The following is a 25,692-nucleotide window of genomic DNA, read 5'->3' as shown; positions in this document are numbered from 1 at the left end:
ACCAGTATTAGAAGGGAAAACTTGAGAATAGATATCCTAGTTTCATAAATGAAAAATTAAAAGGTCCTGTTAGCATAGAATAAAAATTGAAGGAGGGGTGGGATTGCAAATTATTTTAATTTTCTTTCTTATATTAATTTCTTTGTTTTCCAAATTTTCTACAATGAGTAGCTATCATTTTTTTTTAATTAGAGGGAAGCAAAAACTTGTTTGTGTTTGTTTTCTAGAGTCTAAGAAATGTATTCTCTTCCTTTTCCCCTCTCAATCTCTTTAAATACTCTAACGGTTGCATAGTATTCAAATATGAATGTACCATAATTTAGTTATCAATAATTATATCGCCATATCAATATGTGGAGAAAAGCAGTACAGAAAGACATTAGAAGTTCAGACTTGGAGTTCATATCTTGGCTGGAACACTTGCTAGTTGTATAAACTGGGGGAAAAGAAAGTTTTTGTTTCATCTGTTAAGTTTATTAGCAAAGAGATGTCAATAATATTTATTCTTTTTAATTCTGTGAGACTTTTTTCATAATATCTCTTCTTTATTCCTGATATTGGAAATTTGTGGGTTTTTTTCTTTGGTAATTCTTGTTAGGAGTTTATCAAATTTATTCTTCTTTAAAAATAACCACTGGCCACATTTGCTCATGCCTGTAATCCCAGCAATTTGGGAAGCTGAGACAGGAGAATCACAAGATTGAGGACAGCCTTAGCAAAATAACGAGACCGTAAGCAACTTAGTGAGACCCTGTCTCAAAATAAAACATAAAAAGGACAGAGGATGTGGTTCAGTGGTTAAGTGCACCTGAGTTCAACCCTCAGTACCAAAACAAAACAAAAACCAAATATGATGTTTCCTTTATTTGATTTTTGCTCTTATTACTTTATTTTTCTTACTTGAAACTCAATTTGTTCTTCTTTTTCTAGTTTCTGAAACTGCAAACTTAGACTGTCAGGCTTTAGACGTTTCTTATCTAAATATTTTAAGCTTTACATTTCCCTCAAGCATAGATTTGGTTGCAACCTATGAATTTTGATGTATTCTATAAAAACTCATTTTGAAATATTCTTTAGGTTCAGAGAAAAATATTTCTTCCTTGATGTACATTCTTTCAAATTGTTAAGGCCTTTTATATATCTTACTGTTATTTGATTCAAAAAATATAGTGTATTCTATGATTTTTTTTTTTACATTTATTAAGACTTAATATGGCTGGGGATATTAAGCTTAGTGGTAGAGCATTTTGCTAGCATGAGCAAAGAAATTGAATGGGTTCAATTCCCGGCCTTGCAAAACAAAACAAAACAAAACAAAACAAAACCAACCAACCAACCAACCAAACAAAACCCCCAGACTTTTGATATGGCTTAGAATATGGTATCTCTGGTTCAATATTCTACATGCGGTTGGGTATGTCCTATGCAAGTTGATTAGATTTAAAAAAAAAAAAAAGTTAATAGCATTTTGGGGTCCTTACTTGAAATTTAATTTGTCCTTCTTTTTCTTATTCAATGAGAATAAAATCATTGAATTTTATTCTCAGAGATTATGATAGGAAAGTTCCTAACTATGGTTGTGTATATGTCTTTGTCTCTTTCTGGAGTTTGCTTCAAGTATTTTGAAGCTCAGAACCTCTTTACGTCTCTGGTAATACTCCTCCTCCCACTTTTTTTTTTTTTTTTGGTACCAAGGATGGAACCCAGAGAGACTCTTTACCACTGAGTTGTATTTTCAGTCCGTTTTTAAAAATTAATTTTGAGAAAGGATCTTGCTAAATTGCTGAGGCTGGCCTTGAATTTCAAATCCTCCTGTTGCTCGGATTGGGTATGTACCACTGTGCTCAGCAATACTTCCTTTCTTCTTCTATTTTGGTATTGGGATTGAACTCAGGCATGCTTAACCACTGAACCACATCCCCAGACTAATAGGGTCGGGGCTGAGAATGTGGCTCAGGCGGTAGCGCGCTCGTCTGGCATGCGTGAGGCCAGGGTTCGATCCCCAGCACCACATACCAACAAAGATGTTGTGTCCACCGAGAACTAAGAAATAAATATTAAAAAAAATTAAAAAAAAAAAAGAGATAGGGTCACACTGAGTTGGTTAGGGCCTCTCTAATCTGCTGAGGTTGGGTTTGAACTTGCAATCTCTTGCCTCAGCCTCCCAAACTGCTGGGATTATAGGCATGTATGACATTGCGCGTACCCTTTCTTGAAGTATACTTTGTTTGACATTAATATAGCCATTCAATGTTCCTTTTTCTTACTGTTGCATACTGTATTGTCTTCCATTCTTTTACTTTTAGCCTTTGCCTTTATATTTAAAGTATGTCTCTTATAGACAGCAATGTGATTGAGTCTTGAGTTTTTATTCAGACATTCTCTGCTATTAATTGGACTATGTAGTTTATTTACATCTCTATTGTTATGGATAGATTTAGGGTCTACTATTTTACTATTTGTTCTCCTGTTGTCATATCTTTATGACTTTTGTAATCCATTTTAATATTGTTTTTTAAAAATCATACCTCTTTATTTTTTTTATTTACTTTTATGTGGTGTTGAGGATCAAACCCAGTGCCTTACACGTGGGAGGCAAGTGCTTTACCACTGAGCCACATCTCAGCCACCTGTCTATTGTTTTTTGAAGAATTTAAGAACTTTAATGTTTACAGATTGACCCATGTACTTGGCATGCTTGTCCTCCTGTAGACACTTCCTTCCACTGTCAGTTCCTTCAGCTAGGTGGCTTCTTTTTGTGAAGGTTTCCAGGCCCCCACCCCCAAAACAACAACAAAAAAACCCACCAAAACAAACAAAACCCACCCAACAACAACAAAACAAAAACATTTTTTTTAAATCTGAAAAATGTCTTTATTATGTCCATATTTTGATGACTGTTGTCATTGGATATAGACTTTGGAGTTGACAAGTGTGGGTTTTGTTTTTTTCTCTTTCCTTTCAATATTTTCAATGTCATTCCAATGTCTTTTGGCCTTTGATTTTTTGGGGGGTGGTACTGGGAATTGAACTCAGGGGCACTCGACCACTGAGCCATATCCCCAGCCCTATTTTGTATTTTATTTAGAGACAGGGTCTCACTGAGTTGCTTAGCACCTGCTTTTGCTGAGGCTAGCTTTGAACTTCAGGTCTTCCTGCCTCAGACTCTGAGCTGCTGGGACTACAGGTGTGCGCCATGGTGCCCAACTGCCTTCAATATTTTTGATGAAAATTCAACTCTCATTCTTGTCATTGTTCTCCTGTATGTAATGGGTTTTTTCCTCTGACTGCTTTGATTTTTTTTTCTCTTTATCTTTGACTTTCAGTATTTTGACTGTAATATGCCTGTGTTAGTTTTCTTTACATTTTTCTATTTGAATTTCACTGTGATGTATACATATTTTTTTGTTGGTACTGGGATTGAACCCAGGGTGTTAACCTGCACCTAGAAATTTATGTATTTTTCAGTAACTGCTTCATTGAGATTTTCAGATTTATTTGAATGACATTTTATTTTGTTCACATTGTACTTCCATTTGAAAATAGCCTTTTAAAAAGGTAAAATAATACCCACCCTCGAAAAACTTAAATTGTACATAAAAGAACAGAAAAGAAAAAATTTTAGAAAAACTTGAGATCATCTTCATAAAATATTTCATTGTCTTATTAAAAATTCTATTTGTTGCTGTTCCCCTTTATTTTACCTACTTTTTGAATATTTGTGCTTTCCTCTCCTTTTTTTTTCTTGATTACATCTGCTAATGGTCTATTAATTTGTTGGATTTCCCCACAACCACTGAAAAATCCCTGCTCTTAATTCTTGGTTAGCTTTTAGACATTTTTCCCTCTATTTTTAAGGTTAGTGGCTTTTAAATGAAACCCCTTTAAAAAAATAAAATCATATAAAATGCCCATATTGAAAATAGATAAAAGCGGAGCCCTTGTGATTAAAGCAAAGCTGAGTGAAGGGCAGCGGGGGAGTTTCCAGCCCTCCTCCCTTGCCCACCCTCAGCTTCCTTATCAGAGGCTTATGACTCCAGAGAGCACCGTTAGAAAACTGCTGTTCTGAGTCATTAATTTCTGCTTTTATCTTTATTGTTTCCTTCCTCCTATTTTCTATAGGCTTATTTTATTGCTCTTTTCTGATTTCTTGAGTTTGGTGCTAAATGCAGTTATTTTCATTCTTTCTTATTTAACACGGAAAGTATTTAAGCCTATGAATTGATCACTGTACAATGCTGGTTATATCTTATAATTTTTATACAGGCTATTTTTTCCTTTCATGGTAATTATAATTTTTTAGTTTTTCTTTGACCTAAATATATATGTACGAGTTGATGTTGTCTTTGTCTAAAATATAGAGGGATTTGTCTATTCCTTAACAAGTAAGTTCTGGGTTTATTTCATTATGGTCATAAAATAAAATTTTACTAATTTTTGAGTAAGGAACTTCTTAAAAGAAATTATTGAGGTCTCTTTGTGATCCTGTGTTTCATCAACCTTTATAAATTTTCCATGGCAGTTTGTAAAGTCTGTATTTTGATTTTAGGTTACAAAGTCTGGTTTACCACTACTGTCTTCTTTATATTTATTTGAATACTGTATATCTGCACTGTCGAATGTAGTAGCTGCTCTCTACGTGGGACTATGAGCTTGAAATGCGATTAGTCTGAACTGAGATGTGTTGTAAGAGTAAAATGTACAATGACTTGAAAATTTAATACAAAAAAATCAAACTATCCCAATAACTTATAAACTGATTGCATATTAAAATGACCATATTTGGGACCTATGGGATTAAATAAAGAAATAAATACCATTAAAATTGATTTTATCTCTTTTTAGATATTTAAAAATTTTTAATTTTTAATGAAAATTTACATGTATAGCTTGCATTGTTCCTACCGGATAGACCCTAGCATTATATTATCTATTTTTGTCTACTTGATTTTTCCAGGATTAATGGTGGCATTTGAATAGTTTTTCCAGTAATTTGCATATATATATATATTTATATATAATATATATATATATATATATATTTATTTCACAATTTTCACTGACCTATTTTGGTACTATGCTACTTAGCACATAGGGTTAGAAGATTATTTTTGTTGTACATTATACTTGGTATTAAAAAATGACTCTTTGCCCTAGTTTAAATTGCTCCTTGAATTCTACTTTGATATGAATTATTTCCATTCTTGCTTTTAAAAGAATTTGCCTGAGATATTTTTACAAACCTCTCTTCTTTTAATTTCAGTTTCATTTTGTAAGTATCTTTTAAATAGTAATTAAACTCACTTTATTTTTTTAAATAGTATGAAAATCTTTGTTATAGAAATATAGAAGACACTTGGGTATTGAAGTTGAACTTTTTACAAAATCATCACCATTGATATGTGTGTGTGTGTGTGGTGCTGGAGATCAAACCTAGGGCCTTGTACGTGTTAGACTGAGCTATACCCCTCAGTTTATTTTACTAGTTCTATTTTAATGCTATTTTGTTTACCTTTTTCCTATATTTTATTCTATTGAATGTTTTTTAAAATCTTCAGTTCTTCTTTTATTAAGTTCATGTTTTGAAAAATCATAGTTAAGTTTATTTTCTTTAATTATCACTGTCAAGGGTGGAATAGAACCCATTGGCTTTATGTAAGTGAGTAATTTAGCATTTTTTTTCTTTCTCTCTATTCTTTTCTTAACCAGGAACTTGTATTTCAGGTTTTAATCATCACCTTTTCTTTTTTCTTGATACTAGGGATTGAACCCAGGGATGCTCTACCACTGAGTTACATCCTAGCCCTTTTTTTAATTTTTTTTTTGAGAGAGAGAGAGAGAGAGAATTTTAATATTTATTTCTTTTTAGTTTTCGGCGGACACAACATCTTTGTTTGTATGTGGTGCTGAGGATCGAACCTGGGCGGCACGTATACCAGGAGAGCGCGCTACCGCTTGAGCCACATCCCCAGCCCCCTTTTTATTTTTTATTATGAGATAGGGTTCCCCTGAGTTGCTGAGGTTGGCCTTGAATTTGTAATCCTCCTGCATAGGCCTCCTAGGGCAGAATTGCTGGGATTACAGGTGTGTGCCACCACACCTGGCATTCATCACCACCTTTTTCTGTCCGTGGGTCAGAGTGTCCAGGAAATAATGTAGGTGGTAGACATTCAGAGCCTCCACTATTGAAAAATATTTTTCTGGTCTCCTATATAACCAACATCCTGTTTTCCTTTAAAACTTTGTAAAAATTTCATCTAATGATGCTTAGTTTGTGTTGAGGAACTTTCAATTTTGTTGTTTTTTTGTGAGTGACTTATTCTTTTTTGTCTGGCTGTTTGAGAGATGTTTTCATTTTCCTTAAATTTTGAAAGTTCAGAAGGATAGATGCAGTATTATATGTATGTACGTATTTATATTTTTGTTTATTTAGTTTTTTTTTAATGTGGTGCTAGAGATCAAACCCAGTGACTCACATGTGCTAGGCAAGTGCTCTACCACTGAGCCACAACCCCAGCCCTGTATTTATATTTTTAACAGCTTCATTGAGACGTATTTCACACATCATACAACTCATTTGTGTAAAGTGTACAATTCGATGGCTTTTAGTTTTTTCACAGAGTTGTGTAACCATTACCAACAATAAATTTTATAAAATTTATACCCGCTCAAAAAAACCCCTAAACCTCTTAACTTTTATACCCCCAATACCTCTTCCCAATTCTCATAGTCTTACGCAACCATCTAGTAATCTAATATACTAAACTACTTTGCTATTTTTTTCTTTCTTTTTATTTTTTTTAGCTTGTCTCATACAAGCTAAGCATGTGCTATATCACTGAAAACATCCCAGTTCCTACTAGTCTTCTGTTTCTGTATATCTGCCTATTCTGTATATTTCAAGTAAATGGAATCATACAATATGTGGTCTTTGATGACTAGCTTCTTTCACTAAGCCTAATGATTTCACAGACTCATCCATGTTGAAATATGTATCAGTATTTCATTTCTTTTTTAAAAATATTTTTAGTTGTAGATGAACATGATACTTATATTTTTATTTATTTTTATGTGGTGCTGAGGATCAAACCCGCTGCCTCACATGTGCCAGGCAAGTGCTTTACCACTGAGCTACAACCTCAGCCCTTCATTTCTTTTTGTAAATTTTTTATTTGTTCTAATTAGTTATACATGACAATTGAATGTGCTTTGATACATCATACATAAATGGAGTATAATTTCTCATTCTTCTGGTTATACATGATGTAGAATCACGACTGACACGCACTCACATATGCACATAGGGTAATAATGTCTGATTCATTCTACTATTCTTCCTACCCCATTCCTCTCTCCTCCCTTCACTCCCCTCCATCTAATCCAAAGTAACTTTATTCTTCCCTAGCCACCCCGCTTATTGTGAATTAGCCTCCATGTATCAGAAAGAACATTCAGCCTTTGGTTTTTTGGGATTAGCTTATTTCACATGATATTCTCTATCTCTATTCACTGGCAAATGCCATAATTTCATCCTTCTTTAAGACTGAGTAATATTCTTTATCCATTTATCTTTGAAGGACACTTAGGTTGGTTTTATAGTTTAGCTATTGTGAGTTGTTGTGGCTGCATCACTGTAGTATGTTGATTTTAAGTTCTGAACATTCTATCATATGGATGTACCACATTTATCCAATTGATTGACATTTGTTTCCACTTTTTAAAATTTACTATTATGAATGTTGCTGCTAATGCATATTTGTGTACAAGTTTTTGTTTGAACACCTGTTATCATTTCTTTTGGGTATGTATCTAGTAGTAGATTTGCTGATTCATATGATTACTTTCTGTTTAGCCTTTTTAGATGGCTAAACATTCCCACCAGCAATGTATGAGAGAGTTCTAATTCCTCTATAACCTCAACAATGCTTATTATTGTCTGTCTTTTGGACTGCAGTCATCCTAGTGGGTGTGAAATTGTATATTATTGTGTTTTGATTTGCATTTTCTTCTTGAGCATATTTTCATGTGATTGTTGGCTTATTTGTATATCTTCTTTGGAGAAATACCTGGTCAGTTCCTTTAATTATTTTTAAATTGAGTTATTGCCTAATTGTTATTGAACAGTAAGAGTTCTTTATATATCTACTTAGAAATCTCTTAGCTGTATTATTTGCAAAATCTTCTATTCTCTAGGTAGTCGTTTCACTTTCTTAATAGCCTCCTTTGAAGCACAATAGGTTTTAATTTATTTTAATTTTGATGATGTCCACTTTTTTCTTTTGTTGTATGTTCTTTTTGGGAGGGAGAGGTACTGGGGATTGAAAGGGACACTCAACTACTGAGCTACACCCCCAGCCCTATTTTGTATTTTTTATTTAAAGACAGGGTCTCACAGAGTTGCTTAGCAACTGGCTTTTGCTGAGGCTGGCTTTGAACTTGGGATCATCCCATCTCAGCCTCCTAAACTGTGTGATTACAGGCATGTGCCAACCTACCCAACTTTTTTATTATATGTTCTTTAGGTATATCTAAGAAACCATTGCCTCGCCCAAGATTTATATCTTTTTTTTCCCTGATAGTTTTGTAGTTTGAGCTCTTACATTTGAATCTTTGACTCAGGTTGAGTTAATTTTTTTTTTTTTTGGGTGGAGGTTGGCTCTGTTGCTTAGGCTGATCTTGAACTCCTGGGCTCAAATGATCCTCTTACCTCAGACTCCTGAATCTGGGACTATAGGCACGCACCACTGTGACTAGCTTAGTTAATTTTTGTATAATGTAAGAGTTAGAGGTCCAACTTCATTCTTTTTGCATGTGGATATTCAGTTGTCCCAGAACAATTTATTGAAAAAACTATTCTTTCTCCATTGAATTGTCTTAGCATTCTGGCCTATAATTGAGACTAGTTTAATGGTTTATTTCTGGATTTTCCATTTTTTCTTTTATCTGTACATCTATACTTATGTTAGTAACATATTGCATTGAGTAATATAGTTTTATGGCAAATTTTAAAATCAAAAAGTGTGAGTTCTCTAAATCTGTTTTTCTGTCTCAAAATTGTTTTGGCTAGCTGGGCAGGTGGCGCATGCTTATAATCCCAGTACCTGGGAGGCTTGGGCAGGAGGCTTGCAAGTTTGAAGCCAGCCTCAGCAACTTAGTGAGGCTCTAAGCAACTTAGAGTGATCCTGTCTCAAAATAAAAAATAATATTATAATAAAAAGATCTGGACAGACCCCAAAAGTCAAATGTTAAATGTTTTTTTCTGATAATGCAGAAGCTAATCCAAAACTGGGAGGGGGTGTAAAAAAAATAGATCAGTGGAGTGGATGAATGGGGAGGGAAGAGGAATGGGATAAGGAAAGAACAGTGGAATGTCTCTGACCTATTTTCCTATGTACATATATGAGTAAACCACAGTGAATCTCAGCATCATGTATATCCACAAGACATTAATTTTTTTAAAAAATATGTAAGTAAATAGCAGAAAGATCAGTAAATTAGAAGGAAGGGAATGCTGGGGGAGGAAATGAGAAGTACTGGGGACTGAATTATAACAAATTATATTCCATACTTTTATAATTTTGTCAAAATGAATCCTAATGTTATGCATAACAAAAAAGAACTGATAAGGGCTGGGGTTGTGGCTCAGTGGCAAAGTGCTTACCTAGCATGTGTGAGGTTCTGGGTTTGATCCTCAGCACCACATAAAAATTAACAAATAAGGGCTGGGGTTGTGGCTCAGTGGTAGAGCACTTGCCTAGCACGTGCAAAGCCCTGGGTTCAATTCTCAGCACCACATAAAAATAAGTAAACAATATAAAGGTATTGTGTCCAACTACAACTAAAAAATAAATATTTTTTTCTTAAAAATTAACAAAATAAAGACATTCTGTCCATTTACAAATACAAAAAATTAATAAATAAAAATAAAATAACTGATAAAAAGAAAAAAAAAAAGAAGAAGAAAGGCCTGGGGATGTGGCTCCGAGGTTAAGCACCTCTGTGTTTAATCCCTGGTACCAAAAAATTGTTTTGGCTACTTTGAGTCCCTTGAATTTCCAGAGTAATTTTAGGATCAGCTTGCAAATTTCTTCAGAAAAGCCAAATGGGATTTTGATAGGGACTGCATTGAATCTTTAGAGCAATTTGAGGATAATTGCCATCTTAATCATATTTAATCTTCCAATTCATTAACATCGGCTGTCTTTCCATCCTGTCTTCTTTAATTTTTTAACAATGTTGTGTAGTTGTCAGAGTGTAAGTTTTACGTTTCTTTTGAAAAATTTATTCTTAAGTATTTGATTATTTTTAATAAAATCTTAAATGGAATTCTCTTAATTTTTTTTTTGGTTTGTCTATTGCTACTGTGTACAAATACAGTTGATTTTTATACGTTGATCTTGGCCTTACAAACTTACTGAACTTTTTCATTAGTTCTCGCAGATTTTCAGTGAATTCCTTAGGGTTTTCTATATACCAGAACATGCCACCTGCAAATAGAGATAGTTTTACATCTTTTTTTCCAATCTGGAAATCTTAAATTTCATTTTCTTGTCTAATTGCCCTGATTAACATCACTGGTACAATGTTGAGTATAAGTGGTGAGAGAAGAATCCTTGTCTTGTTCCTGATCTTAGGAACAGGAGGAGAGCAGTCAGTGTTTCACCATTAAGTACAATGTTAGCTGCAGGCTTTTGTTTGTTTTTGGTTTTGGTGCTGGGGATTGAACACAGGGCTTTGCATGCTAATCCTACACTCTACCACGGAACTGTACCCTATCCCCTAGTTGTGGGGTTTTTGTACATATCCTATATCAGGCTAAGGAAGCTACCTTCTCTTCCTGGTTTTTCAAGTGTTTTTATCATGAAGGCTGTTGAATTTTGTCAAATGTTTTTTTCTGTGTCTATTGAGATGATCATGTGGGTTTTGTCCTGTTAATAGGATATATTTCATTAGATGAATCTTGACTGTAATTTGTTTTTACCTTTTAATTCGACTTCCCATTCCTTGTTCTTTAGCAATCAGAGGACCCTGGAGGAATGCACTAAGTGACCTCTGCAATGGATGCAATACAGGGCTTAGATGTTGATGTTGGTTGGTTCTGTGTAAAAATTTCAATTTCAGGACTTTGTACCTCATCAAAAGTCCTAGCGATGCTTATTTGGGATTTTTTTTTTTTTGGTTTGGTATTATTGAATGGTATAAATGTAAAACAAATTTTGGGTGTTCTTATGTAACTCAACCTTATAAGTTCATGACGCTATTTTGACAGTCTATATGGTACAGTTTCGTATCATAGGCACAAATTTTGGAGGCCCCAATTTAACTATATTATTTATATTCTTTTTAGAAATGATGAACATTGTGTGCAGGATGAAGTGTTTAGCTGCTATTTCTGGCAATTGCAATTATTATCAATGTATGTTGCCTTTGAAAATGTGTATATCCCCCACTTTCTTCCTTCAACATACCATGATTTGTTTCACAGTTTGTATTTTCATCATGTCCCTATTTTATAATGTATGTTCACATTAATTGCAGTTTCTTTCTCTTGAACACATTTTTCTTTTCCATGTGGGTTCCTTCCCTCAGTTGCACTGTCATTTTCATTGATGATGCATCTGTTAATTAATATTTCTTCTTTGAATGCCTGCCCTTTTGTTCTTGATTTTGCAGTTCAGCTCTATTTTTTTTTTAATTTTAGCTCTAATTGTGATATTTCTTTTCTGGCTTCTATTGCTCTGTGACCTTCTGTGACTTATTTGTAATATTTATATTTTTATAAAATTGACAGCCCATCCTCTGCCATCAGTGACAATTAACACATAAATGTATCTTTAAAATAGTTTAGAAAAAGTAGCTATTTTTGTGGTTAGTATTTGAATCACCTTTCTAAATTCATAGTAAGGTCTTGGATTCCTAGAACATGTCGCTTATAGGCAAACATAAAATTTTAGTTAGTCTTTATTATGGCAAAATATACATAATATAAAACTCACCATACACAACTATTGCTAAGTGTGTAGTTCTGTGGTATTAAGTACATTCACATTGTTCTGCAACTATGAAATTTTTAAAGTGAAAAAATTCATTTCTTTTGATTTCCCCCTTATTGCCTCTTTTTTTCTGTTGACTGCCTTTCCTTTTCTTTTAGATGCTGAAGATTTCCTGGCAGAAGGCTTGAGAAATGAGAACCTCAGTGCTGGTGCAAGGGAGTGCAGAGACCATATTCTACGGGGCTTTCAGCAAATCAAAGCTAGGTTTGTAAAAATCAGTTCCATTATGGTTCCTTGAAAGCTTTGAAACAATTTATTACTAATAAACTCTAATAGTGTGTAAATTAACAAAGTGAAATACACTGGTGATAGTCCTTTATCTGGCAGAAGCTTAATATTTACTTAAATTGAATTTGAGACAGACAAGCATATGGTACTTTACCAAATAAAAATATTTTAATAATTACGTATTTAAGATGATTACTCTGCTTTTAGCTTTGGAATTTTATGTTGGCTTTTATTGAACACTCTATGCTTAACAGGAAAGAAAGACAAGGAAAGCTAAGCATTTATGCTGGTCCAAATTACTAAAGGGAAGGTGTTAGGCAACGTGGGGTAATTTTCAGTGTATTTTTGTTACCGATTTTACTTTGACATCTTCTTCTCTAATGAAAACTTAAGGCAGATTTGTTCAGTTGATTCTTTGACCATGTTGGAATGTTTCCGTTCCAGACTGGGTTGAAATATCATATTAAGTTTTTAAAATAAGAGATCTTGATCTAATTTGTGCACCTTAGAATGTGAGCACCTGAAGGTGTATGCACTTGCTAGAAGGGAAATAAAAATTTTCTTTTACAAAATATTTTCCAACCACCTTTTGCTTGAACTGTGGCCACTGAACAAGAGTTGGGGATGAGTGTTACTTTGGCTTTTTCCAACCCGAGGTGGTATGATTCAGAATGTTCAAACTGGGAACTCTTTGAGAGCATCTGCAGGGTTATGGCTGGGATTTAATTTGTGTGGCCACCCGTTCTTAGTTTCTACTTTTAAAACCTCATTGCAACTCCTTAGAAGCAGGGAATTTTATCCTTTGGAAGGGCACAGCCAGAGTCTATTCCCTCCAGGAATGTGAGAGAACCTCACGAGATGCCCTGCTGGATCTTAATCGATCTTTCCTGCTGGCTAATTAAGCATCACTTTTACTCAGCAACTGGGGACTGTGTAATTATCAGCCTGGGTTGCCCTGAATAATTGAAACAAACAGAATGCAGAAGATGGGAGTTTTTTGCAAAAGTGGGAAATGTCTATAATTTCTTGGTAGACTGAAAGGACATTGAAAACAAACTTTTGTACAATGTTACTTCACTAGTAGACAGTTTAGGCTTAGTTAGTAACCCACATGGAGGCTTAGTTAGTAACCCAGAGAATTTTTTATTTTCACAAATTTGTGTTTGTACTATATAGGATTACTGTAAGTACAGTATGAGGAGTAAAAGAATTATTTTAAATTGTATTATATGGAGGGGGATTTATATTACTAGAACCCCCCCCCATATCCACCTAAATATATTTAAGGATAAGGGATGTAAAAACAATTTTGCTGCAGCAATAAGGACAAATGAACAATGAGGAGGAATTCTTCTTTCCCATATTGGGAAAAGTCTAAATTTAAACCTTAACTGTGTAATAAAAGGCAAATTTTTTATCATTCATTACTGTTGGTTGCATATTACTCCTTGATGTGTGTGTGCAGCACTGGTGGTTGAACACAGGGCCTTATGCACGCTAGGCAAGTGCTCTACCACGGAGCTATGATCCCAGCTCTGTATATTACTTCTTATCCTCTTTTGAAATGCATACGCACATGTGCATATGCACAGACACATAGAAACCTTATTTCTCATGGAGTAGAGAAGCTTCCTTATGCTTAAACAGTATCCGGTGTGGTTTGTGGGGTAGACACTCAGGAAATAATCAGCATGAGCTTTAGGAAACATCTGCATTGTTGATGAGAGCTTTCTGTTCATTGATTTGTTGCAAGAAAGATGACACTTTATTTAGAATTTCATAATTATCAGATCACTGAGGAAATGAGGAGCCAGAAATTAAACTGTGCAAGAAAATGGAAAGAGGCGGCTTTCCTTTGGCAAGCTATTTGAAATAGCCTTACCTCTACCCCTTTGTTATTATCATCATTAGTGTAACCCTTGCTTAACCAAATCCTCTTCTTTATTTATGGCTAGTTAACATGATGCACTTTCATGTATTAATTTCAGTTGTTTTGAAAAATATTGAAATCTTGCAAAATATTGGTCATATTATTTTATGTGGCAATTATATATATATCCCCAAAAGCTGGGTGTGAGAGAAATTTGGAAGCCATCAAATTTGAGAACTAATTATCTATGATAAATGGTGAGTAACATGGAAAAAAATTTCAAAGTCATTTGAAAATTTTCATTTTTAATCATATTAAAACAACAGTATGTTAGGGGGTTGGTAAATTTTGAGGGTAAGAAGCTATTTAACACTATAATTTGTTCCTCCAGTGTTTATTTGGAAGGTTGGTAGAAAATTGCTAGCACAATAATCTTGGAAAGTTACTAGATAAATATAAATACTGCATATATTTACAACTTTGTTTTCTTACTTTAGTCCTTTAATTCTTTCTTCAACACTGTATTGCTGGGGAGTGGAAAATGGTGAAGAGAAGTAAAAATAGCACTGCCTCTGATTCTTAGTAAATTTGGGGGCTTGGCCCTATTTTTTACGGCTGGCTCAGAATTCAGTGGTGTTTGCCATGGTTGTGGACCTGCTGTAAATTGAAGTGTCTGATGTCATCGCTGCTATTATAATATGCCATTTGCCACCTTTCTGTTGTCTAGGGTGACTGACAGGAGGAAATAATGATTGTGTCAAGAGTCACAGGTGTTCTCCAAATTCTCATTTGTTTTTTCAGTACAAGTAGCTTACCCATTCTTTCTTCCTAGGCTTAATGACAAAAAATAAAATAATATGGAATCTGTGTCTAGAGCTACATCCTCCCTCCCCCACCCCTAATTTGAAAGTATTTTCAAGGAAGGATAATGTTTTCAATATAAGAAAAAACAAAAATGGATGGCAATTTCTGTGATTCCAAGAAAGTGAAACCCCGTTGTGGTATTTGATGTCCTGAGCTGTGATTTTCGTTGCTAGTCTTCAAATTGTTTTCTCACTTAAACCTTCTCCCTAAACAAAACAAAACAAAAAAACTAACAGGGATGGAGTTGTGGCTCGGTGGTAGAGCATTTTCCTGGCATGTGTGAGCCCCTGGGTTTAATCCTCAGCAGCACATATAAATAAGTAAATAAAATAAAAGATCCATTTACAACTAAAAACTATTAAAAAACAAAAACAAACAAACAAAAAAAAAAAACTAACAACTTTCACATTCTGAGTCCAGGTTTTCATTGAGCTCTTTAGAAAATGCTTGGGATGAAAGCAGACAAAGACTCCTCCTGCTTTATGATGGTGGTCACTGCAGGATCAGCTCCAGATGTGAGACACCTGGCACAGAGCAGGCATAAGCTATACCCAGAAAACTGACGACGTTCTCACTTGCTTGGAGAAACAGTAGAGTGTTTCTTAAATGTTTGATCCTGTGGAGGCTGCCTGACAGCAATAATGCATTGAGAATGGGGGAAGGGATGAAGAATATAGAATATTTTTATTATGGAGGTAGGGATAAATTCTCTCTTGATGGCCCTTTTTGGCACAAGGAGTCATTTATATTCCCTGTTGGAAGTCAAGGCCTAAGCCAATGGAAACAAACTTGTGTATTGTTTCCTTCTGTGAAACTTAATAATGCTAAGGAGTTCCAAAAAGAGACAAGTAGATTTATAGGATACTGAAATGGAAAAAAAAGAAAATAAAGAAATAACTTTGTGTAGCAGGGATTATGGCACAAACCCCAGGATATTTAAAGTACAAGCAGAAAGAATATCTTGAACGTGTTTCGTCGTAGGTGACTTGGCTGTTGCTCTGCATGAAACATGATATGCTAGTTCAAATCTCATGAAAAGAATGCTGACTTTGGGGATTTTGGTTTTCTTTTCTGCTTAACATGGAGTTAGTTTTTAAAATTAGATTTAACCTTAATAATGGATATATAAACTCTGATATCTTCACATTTAGTCTGGTAAAACTTGGGAGGAAGAGTTTTAAAGTAGCATACTGTAAATCTCATATTGTTAATTACATAGAATTTTACTTTTCATAACTGCTGGTTATTGAGCTTAAAAACTCCCAGAACAAAACATATTCAAATGAAGCATGCTCATTAAGAGAACGAATATTTTATGTGCTAATGTGCTATTGGTACATTTGTGTTACTCATAAGTTTAAAGATTCGCTCATAACATCTCTTTCTGTTCTTTAATTTTGTTATTTATCCTGGAGTTTCAGTGCCAATGCAGAAAAAAAAAAGAGTAGGAGATACTTGCATGATGATTCATCTAAGTTTAAATAGCTCTGGAAGACTTAAAAGTCATAGCAATAATTGTAGTACTTCTTGAAGGTTAATATTCATTTTTTTTTCTTTTTTCGCTTTATTCCTCCCTCTTACCCTTAAAAAAAAATTAAAGAAGGACTGGGGACATAACTCAGTGGTAGAGTGCTTGCTTCAAATGTATGAGTCTGTGAGTTAAATGCCAAATCTCTGTACTAGTTTTCTGTTATTCAGTGAGTGTATGTAGAGATTTCACAATTGTGAATGAGGGTTACATTTCATTGCTCTTATAGTCTAAAATATTCTACAGGTGAGACTTATACAATATTACCTGTTGCTGGTTTTTTGGCTTCACTTTAGGATCCAAGAAGAAAGATTATCTGATTATGTGTTTTTCTAAGTTTCTGTACTTTCAAAGCAGCCTCGAAATGTGCAATTCTCCCTTTCATTTTATGATGATGATGATTTTTTTTTCACTTGTGGGGGTATTTTGGGTTTGGTACCAAGATTAAATTGTTTCATTTTTTTTTTTTTTACATTGGGCTATGTGGTGGTATTAGTAGGTGGAAACTTCTCCCTCTGGCATCCTATAAAATAAATATTTTGTGTAAGTAATTCTGACATGTAATAATATTTCATATTTTTCATGCTAAGTAACAGGTGGATTTTTAAAAAAGTTTGGATGAGAGAATTTATTCCTCTCAAAACTTTTTATTGAAAAAGCAAGAAAAAAATTCTCAGATAATAATTTTTTCTATGTATTAAAAAGCATAGTCCTTGGTGGCTCAGAATAAATGCCTAATAATAAAACCATATTTATGATATTTTAATTTTATATCTTTGATATTTTAGATTGAAGTTCAGAAAAATACATTTTAAGGGAGTTTTTGAGATCACTTGTAAAATAAGGTTATATATAATTCTTCCCAGTACTGAGCTCCTTAAATAGAATAACATGTTCCATCAAGAGTAAAAAGGAATTTTGAAATGTGATACAAGAGGCATGCAGGTAACTGTCTTGCATCCTTTGTTGCTGCAAAATTGAAGTGACTCAGTCTTAAATAGACCAGCTTTGAATGGTTTTCTTGTAGATACATGTGGCTACTATTAGATGCATTATAAATGCTCAACCTCATTTTGTGAGCTAACCCACTAGAATATCTTTAATAAGCTGAGCACTACCCTTTAGCCATATAGTTAGGTCACTGAAATGTGCTTTATTCCTTATAGTATTTTTTTCACCATGTGGGCACACTCCTATTATCTACTCAATATGGATTTGCTTTGGTCTCAAAGAAATCCTCAGTGTTAATTTTCAATACATGAAGATTTTGTGTTTGTAGATAGAAACTCTTAATCCATACATTGCTTGAAAAGATCATTTGTATGAAATTCCTGACTTCATTTACTGCCATTTGCTTTGCCCTTGATTTAAGCCTTATTTGATCTGGAGCTAGTCTTTTGTTCCAGAGTTGTATTGTGTTTTTGTTTTTTTTTTGTTTTGTTTTTCCTGCTTATAGAAGACTGGGAAAAAATGTCTCTGTGTCTGTATTTATCTGTTTGTGGATTTCCAGGAGCCTGTGGCGTGGGCCTTCCTCATTGTGGTTTTCTCTGACTTGCATGTTTCCCCTTGTTCTGGCAGAGACTCATCCCAAGTCTACTCTCTGTATTACAGTGAAACTGGAACAGAGGGGAGGGAAGTGCAAGATCAAGGGGTCAGCTGTCAGGAGCCAGGCTTTTTGTTCTGATGTTATTTCTGTGACCCTGACTGAATGTCCTGAAGATTCCCTAAATGATGATCTTATGTTTTCTTTTTAGATTGCTTCTCCAAAATGTTGTTAGGATTTTTTTTAAAAAAGTTACAAAAATGCAAACATTATTACAGGAAAAATAAATTTTTTGTATACACACACACACACACACACACACACATACATATATATACATATACAGTTTTTACCACCCAAACTTTAAAACCTCCAACTGATTTCTTTTATGGTGTCACTATGATTTTTTTTTTAATTTGGAAAATGATGCAGGAAATTTCATTTCCTTAGATTTTTATTTTATTTTGTGATTTTGTCGAAAATGAGTTGAGTCTAATGTGGGTTTTTATCGTCACACCATGTGAATCATTTCTTCTTTGGATGCCAGATCTGCTCTCCTACTGTGTAGCCTCATTGAGTCTCCCTGAAGTGCAGTGCTAGCAGGGTTGATAATGAAATGTGGTACTGCTTATCACGCTCAGCGAAGGGCTCAGAAAAGACTGGGGTGGAGGTAGGGGCAAAAATCAATCCCTCAGGAACTTCTCCAATGCTAGATATCCATATTTATCCCCCTGCATTTAAAACGGAAATGAACTATCTTATGGTTTTAGTTTTTGATTTACATAAGATGTCACTGCTGCCTTGGCAATGGGAATATTTTGCAGACCAACTGCTGACCTGTTTGGAAAGATCTAAGCCTATGGCCCCAGGTCTGATGCCATTTCTTTCATATTTCTTTCAAGACTCTCAGCAGTGCTTTGCAGTAGCTTTGATTCTTCAGTCCTCAAAGGATGCCCCTTCCAGGGCCAAACTTCTGAAGAAAAAAAATCAATGTAGGGGAACAAATATCACATAAAGGAAAGAGCTGCTATCCCTGTGGCAGTTCTTACTGTACTTAGACAATTAATGGGGAATTTACAAACCAGTAATACCCTATTGTTTCAAAGTAAAAACAAAAACAACAGTAACAACAAAAAACTCCAGTATGATGCTAGTGCTTTGTTGCTGCAGAATGGAAGTGACTCAGTCTTAAATAGTCCAGCTCTGAATGGTTTTGTTGTAGATACATGTGGCTAATTTTAGATGTATTATAAATGCTCAACCTCTAGTACCCTCTTGAGTTTGTGAGCTTTGTGGAGGTTCTCATTTTAATTTACAGAAAACTTTATAATCTCCAATTAGCTATTTCTCTAAACTTTATTAATGGATGATTCTCATTTGTGAATTCTTCCATAACCACAAGGTCCATTTTATGGTTTCCAAATTGAAACCTTCTACTATGTCTACCAAGTGCTTTTTTCCCCCCAAAACAATTAATGTTATTTTTTTCCATTTTTTATTGGTGCATTATACTTATATGTAATAGTGGTATTTATACATGCACATAACAGTATAATTTGATCAGTATTGTTCCCCAGTATTTCCCCTTTCCTCTCTCCTCCTCCATCCCCAGATCCCTTTCCTCTACTCCACTGATCTTCCTTTTGTTTTCATGAGATTCCTCTCCATACATTTTTTTTGTTCCTTTTTCTGCTTTAGTTTTCAGGTATGAGAGAAAACATTACAGCCTTTAACTTTCTGGACTTGGCTTAGTTCACTTAACATCATACTCTCAAGTTCTGTCCATTTTCCTGAAAATTACACAATTTTATTCTTCTTATGACTTAATAAAACTCTTTTGGTGTATATATGCCACATTTTCATTGTCCATTCACCCATTAATGGACCCTAGGCTGGTTTCATAATTTGGCTATTGTGAATTGTGCTGTTACAAACATAGGTATGCATGGATTACTATATGTTGATGACTTTAATTCTTTAGGATAAATACCAAGGAGTTATGTAACTGGGTTGTATGTGTTTCCATTCATAGTCTTTTGAGGAAAATCTATACTGTTTTCTGTAGTGGTTATACTAAATTACGGCCCCCATGACAGTGTAAAAGTGTTACTTTCCTCCCATACTGTGTAGCATTTATCATTAGTTGTATTCTTGATGGCTCCCACTTTAACTGGAATAAGGTGAAATCTCAGTGTAGTTTTGATTGCATTTCCCTAATTGCTAGAATCGTTGAATCTTTTTTATATATTTTTTGGCCATTTATATTTCTTCTTTTGAGAAGTATCTTTTCAGTTCATTTATTCATTTATTGATGGGGTTATTTATTTTTTGGCAGTAAGGTTTTTGAGTTTTTTATGTATTCTGTCAGAAGACTGGCTAGCAAAGATTTTCTCCCATTCTATAGGTTCTCTCTTCACACTCATAATTGTTTCCTTCACATGCAGAAACTCCTTAATTTGATGCCATCCCAATTATTAGTTCTTGGTATATTTCTTGAGCTTCAGGAGTCCTACTGAGGAAGTCATTGCCTGCACCTATTTGTTGGAGTGTTGACATTACATTTTCTTCTAGAAGTTACAACATTTTTGGTCTAATTCCTAGGACTTTAATCCACTTTGAATTGACTTTTGTGCAAAGTAAGAAATAGAGATCTAGTCTCCTCCTTCTTCTACATATAAATAACCATTTTTTCCCCAGCACCATTTGTTTAAAAAGCTGTTTTTTCCCCCCAACATATGTTTTTGGCACCTTTGTCAAGGATCAAATGACAGTTATCTGTGTGGACTTGTCTTCTATTCTTTTTCATTGGTTTCTGTGACTGGGTTTTTTTTTTTTTTTTTTTTTTTATCAGTACCATGCACAAAAGAATAGTTTTTGTGACTATAGCTCTGTAGTAGGTCTTTTATTATTCCAAATGAATTTTGAGACTATTTTTTTCTAGTTCTGTGAAGAATGTCATTGGTATTTTGATGGGGATTATATTGAATCTGTAGATCATTTTTGGTAATATGGCCATTTAAACAATGTCAGTTCTGCCTATCCATGAACATGGGTGGTCTTTCCGTTTTCTTCTGTCTTCTTCAATTTCTTTCTTCTATGTCCTATAATTTTCTTTGTAGAGGGTTTTTTTACCTCCTTGGTTAGATATAGTCCTAGTTTTTTTTTTTTTAAGGCTATTTTGGGTGGGACTGTTTTCCTGATTTCTTTTTCAGAAAATTTATTATTGGTATATAGGAAAGCTGTTGATTTTTGTACATTTATTTTGTATCCTTGTGTGTGTGTGTGTGTGTGTGTGTGTGTGTGTGAGAGAGAGAGAGAGAGAGAGAGAGAGAGAGAGAGAGAGAGAGAACTGATTTTTAAAATATTACTGAAAGTAACAGAATTAATAAAAGATTAGAATTTAGAATTCCTAATTGGTTACTTAGTTTACTTAGCCAGGCCATTAAAAATAATGAAGTGGCATATTTCAAAAGATTAATGGCTTAACAGAACTGTAACCAGGCACAGTGATGCATGACTGTAATCCCAATGACTTGGGAGGCTGAGGCAGGAGAATCACAAGTTCAAGGTCAGCCTTGGCAACTTAGCAAGATCCTACCTCAAAATAAAAAATAGAAAGGACTGGAGGATTGGGAATGTATCTCAGAGGCAAGTATCCCTGTGTTACCCCCAAAACTGAAAAAAAACTGTAAATAATTATTGAAGTCTAGTTAATTATATGAATATGAATGCCAGAGTGTTTGGGGATGAAGTGCACTAATGCTTATAGTTTGTTTTGGAAGGCATCAAAAAATATGATGTATGAGTGAATGGATAGATGGATGGATAGATGCATGACAAAGCAAATGTAATAATATATGAATCATAGAATCTACATTGTATATAGATATGGAGGTTCTTCCAATTTTATACATAGTTGAAATTTTTCATAAAGTTTTGCTAGAAATATATGATTGGTTTTATTTAGCAATTTAGAAACTATGGACTTCATTCACTGTGGTTTCAGAAAACCATATACTTCCTCAATTTGGAAATGTAATAAACACACACACACACACACACACACACATGTGGTTTTTAGAATGATAGTTATCTAGAAATAACTTTATTATTCAGGGATGATACTAAACTAAAAGATAATCTTCCAGTTTGTTACTTCTGACATAACTAATGGGAAGTAGCAAACTTTTATACTTCTTTAAAACTTCTAGACCAGCAATTATTGAAGACTGAAATTCAATTCAAACATTCTGCCCAGGAGATCCTGAAATTTTGATTTTTTTTTAAAGAAAGGCAATTTCTGACTTTTCTCATAAATTTGATAAAAGGAAAGCTAATAGGAGATTGGTAGTCCAGTAGGAAATGGAACTCAATTTTACATTTTTAAAATCATTTTATGGTATTAAAAATGACAGAGGTTAGAAACAAAGCTCTTATTCTTTTATTGAACTAGAATTGAAAGTGGCAGAAAATCATTTTGGCCCGACTGCAGTAAATGTTATCACTAAAACATGTTCGGGGGATATTAGGACAGTCTCTCAAGCACTGGACACAAAAGTTCACAGAACAAGAACTGATTTTTCTGTCCTTATCTTGAAATTATTAGATGTACAGGAGATGAAAGTATCTTAGCTCCTAAGAGGACAGGGGATGGAGTACATGTTGAAAAATGATAATGTCTCCTTTCTGAAGCCGGAATGGAGAGTATGTGGTAGCATGGGTGGCTCCACATTGACAGGCATGGTGGAGGAGAGGGAATTCACAGGGGCAGGGGTGTCAGCACCCGAACCAGCCCACGGGCCTGAGGAATCCAGGACCAGAGAAAACTATGCCCCTTCAGTACTGTGAGCTGACAATGCAAATGGTGAGGAAGCAAATGATGTTCTTCATTAAAAGAACTGTTTGAAGATTTTATTTAACAAGGAGATTAAACTGGAGCTGTCAGCAGCTACTTTATTTCAGGAATCCTGTAGGAGAGAAATTTTAAGTCCATTTGGGAAAAACCAATCATTTTTGAGTGTGCAGTGTGATTATGCTTCAGAATTTTGTGTAAATGAAGCAGGTTGGTAGGCATATGTTTGCTGATTCTAAAATGATTAAAATTCAGAATAAGTAAGACTCTTGTGAAATTGAGTTTTCAGGCCCCAGCCAGTGTTCCATACTGCCATATGGCATAACTAGAATTAATTGCTGTTCCCAGTCTCTTATTCTTTTACTGAATACTTAGGTGCCCTGTTTGAAATACTAGAGGTTCCCCAAAAGTATTAAATCATATGAGATCCATGTTTGACATGTTCATGAAGGCAGTGTGTGTAGCTAATAGTTGCTTAGAAGAATAAGCCTCTTAAGAGTTTTTCTAACTTCCCTTCACTGTCTCCCTACTCCTTGTTTTGCTTTTTTTTTTTTTTTAATTAAAAGAGGATCAATAGATAGAAGGGTTAGCAAGAAAGGAATGAAAGATTCCCAGGTCTTTACTGTGCAGTATAAATAGAAAAGACAGAGCAAGGAATCTCTCAACATAGACCAGCCACGATAAACAGCATCACCTGGATATTGTTGGTAATGCAGACTCCCAGGTAACCATTGAAGCAGACCTACAGAATCAGAATCTGCATTTTAATAAAACCAAGGTTATTTGCATGTACATTAACATCTGAGAAGCATTGCTCTAACACAGCAGATAACATTGCAAGCTGATGCAAACACACAAGGTTCATTAAAAAAAATTTTTTTGTAGCTGTAAATGGACAGAATGCCTTTATTTTATTTGCTATGTGGTGCTGAGGATTGAACCTGGTACCTCACATGTGCTAGGCAAGTGCTTTGCCACTGAGCCATAACCCCAGTGCGCACCCCAACACATACATACATGCACAAAGTTCATTTTAAATTTGTTTATCAGAACTCAGAATACATATTTCTGGAGATAAGCTTCTTAAAGGCAATGTATGGTCTTATATTTAATTTTTTCTTATAAAATTCTAGCATGGTGCTGGCATGTGGCAGGAGTTCAATGATGTGTGGAGAATGAATGGTAAAAATGTGCTATAAATATGCTTTTAGGTCCCTTACTAGACCTTACAATAACAAGAGACCCTCGTTATTTGAAAATTTATATTCCTACATAATATTTCCCAGAGTTAAGGATGCTTTCTTTTTACTGAATTGAGAGAATACAGAGCCATGTTGAAAAGATGGTATCCATCTCTTCAAATATCTCCTATAATAACCTCAAAATATACTCAACTGTCATGTATATCTAAAATGAACAAATGAGAAAAAGAAAGAAAGTAACATTTCTCTGACATTCTAATTGGAATTGTGATAAAAGATTACAAGACTGCTGCTCACCATGTGTCTGAGTTCCCTGGGAGCATAGATGTCAATCATTCCAGCCATCTTTTTTACACATCACCAGACCTTCATCTTTGGCCATCCTCCTCCCTATTCAGCATTGTACAGCCTTGTCTTTACAATCTCTCTTTCTTTCTTTCCCCCCTCCCTTTCTCTCTCTCTCTGTTTTCCTGATGACTCTCTTCTACCCTTTGCCTATTTTCCTTCGAGTCAATGTCCTGTTATAAATTGAACCCCAAGTGGATCCTCAGGCTCTTCCTCCATCTGTGCCTAGCTAAAACATGACTTTCCTACCAGACATTGTTTAGCTTGCAACCATCTTAAAGAGAATTTGCTCATTTTCCGGAAGTGCTGTTGGCAATCTTCAAGCTCCTCGCTGCCACTTCTAGAGTTTTTGCTCTTTGATTCTGTGCAAAGTCTTTACCCGTTTGAAGTTTGTCTCCATAACTTTCAAATACTCTGTCCCTCATCATCTTTTGAATTCAGTCTCTCCTCACATTGCTTAAGGACTAAAGTTGTCAATTCACAGTTGTTATTTTTGCTCCACTTCTGCTGCTGTTCCCCAGACTTCCTCTTTCTTCAGTTTAGCATTTCTTTCTCCATTACATCTCTCTAATCATCACATAAAAATGCTCAAATCTTTCCTAAGATTAGAAAAAAATAGATGTGCTACAGAGCAGTTCCCTCTCTGACTGCTGACTTGTATCCCTTCCTGTACAAGAGAAACATCATGAAATAGAAACTCAGACTCGCCATTTCTGGTTTCCTGTTCTCTGGTCAGTCCTTGTTCATTCTTTAGTCCCCTTTAATCTAGCTTCTGCTGCATCATGTTACTCTTACCAAAGTACCAGTCCCTTTTGGATTGCCACATAGAGTTGATACTTCATGTTTGTCTGATTTGGTCTTTCTGTAGCACTTGACATAATTTATCACTTCATTTTTCTTAGAAATTTAAAAATCTCGCTTGTTATGGACTCCCATGATGATAGTCTCTCCTGGTTTCATTTCTTCCTTGTGTATAGTCTCTCTCTCTCTCTCTCTCTCTCTCTCTCTCTCTCTCTCTCTCTCTCTGCTCTTACTTGAGCTCATTTTGTTACCCTGCCCTCCTCCTGCTGTTCCTCATCTTGTGTCTTTCATTGCTACATTCTTCTAGGCAGTTACCTGCATGTCTATAGCTACAGTTTCCCCTGTGCATGGATGACTCCCAGTTCTACAGCTGCAGTTCTGCGTCCAAGGCACTAGAAAGCACATT

The 25,692-nt window shown here is 34.7% G+C and overlaps 1 protein-coding gene across 1 annotated transcript in view; it reads left to right on the top strand.

The window, feature by feature from the left end:
* Nucleotides 1–25,692, top strand: part of Skap1 (src kinase associated phosphoprotein 1) — a 281,306-nt gene that overhangs the window by 21,010 nt on the left and 234,604 nt on the right. The window contains exon 2 of the mRNA XM_013356957.4: nucleotides 12,152–12,257. Within this exon, the coding sequence (XP_013212411.2) occupies nucleotides 12,152–12,257 (106 nt within the window). The remainder of the gene's footprint in view (nucleotides 1–12,151; nucleotides 12,258–25,692) is intronic.

This window comes from Ictidomys tridecemlineatus, chromosome 3 (assembly GCF_052094955.1).
Source record: "Ictidomys tridecemlineatus isolate mIctTri1 chromosome 3, mIctTri1.hap1, whole genome shotgun sequence".
In the NCBI taxonomy this organism is placed as follows: Eukaryota; Metazoa; Chordata; class Mammalia; order Rodentia; family Sciuridae; genus Ictidomys; species Ictidomys tridecemlineatus.
This window is presented reverse-complemented; position numbering and strand designations above follow the sequence as displayed.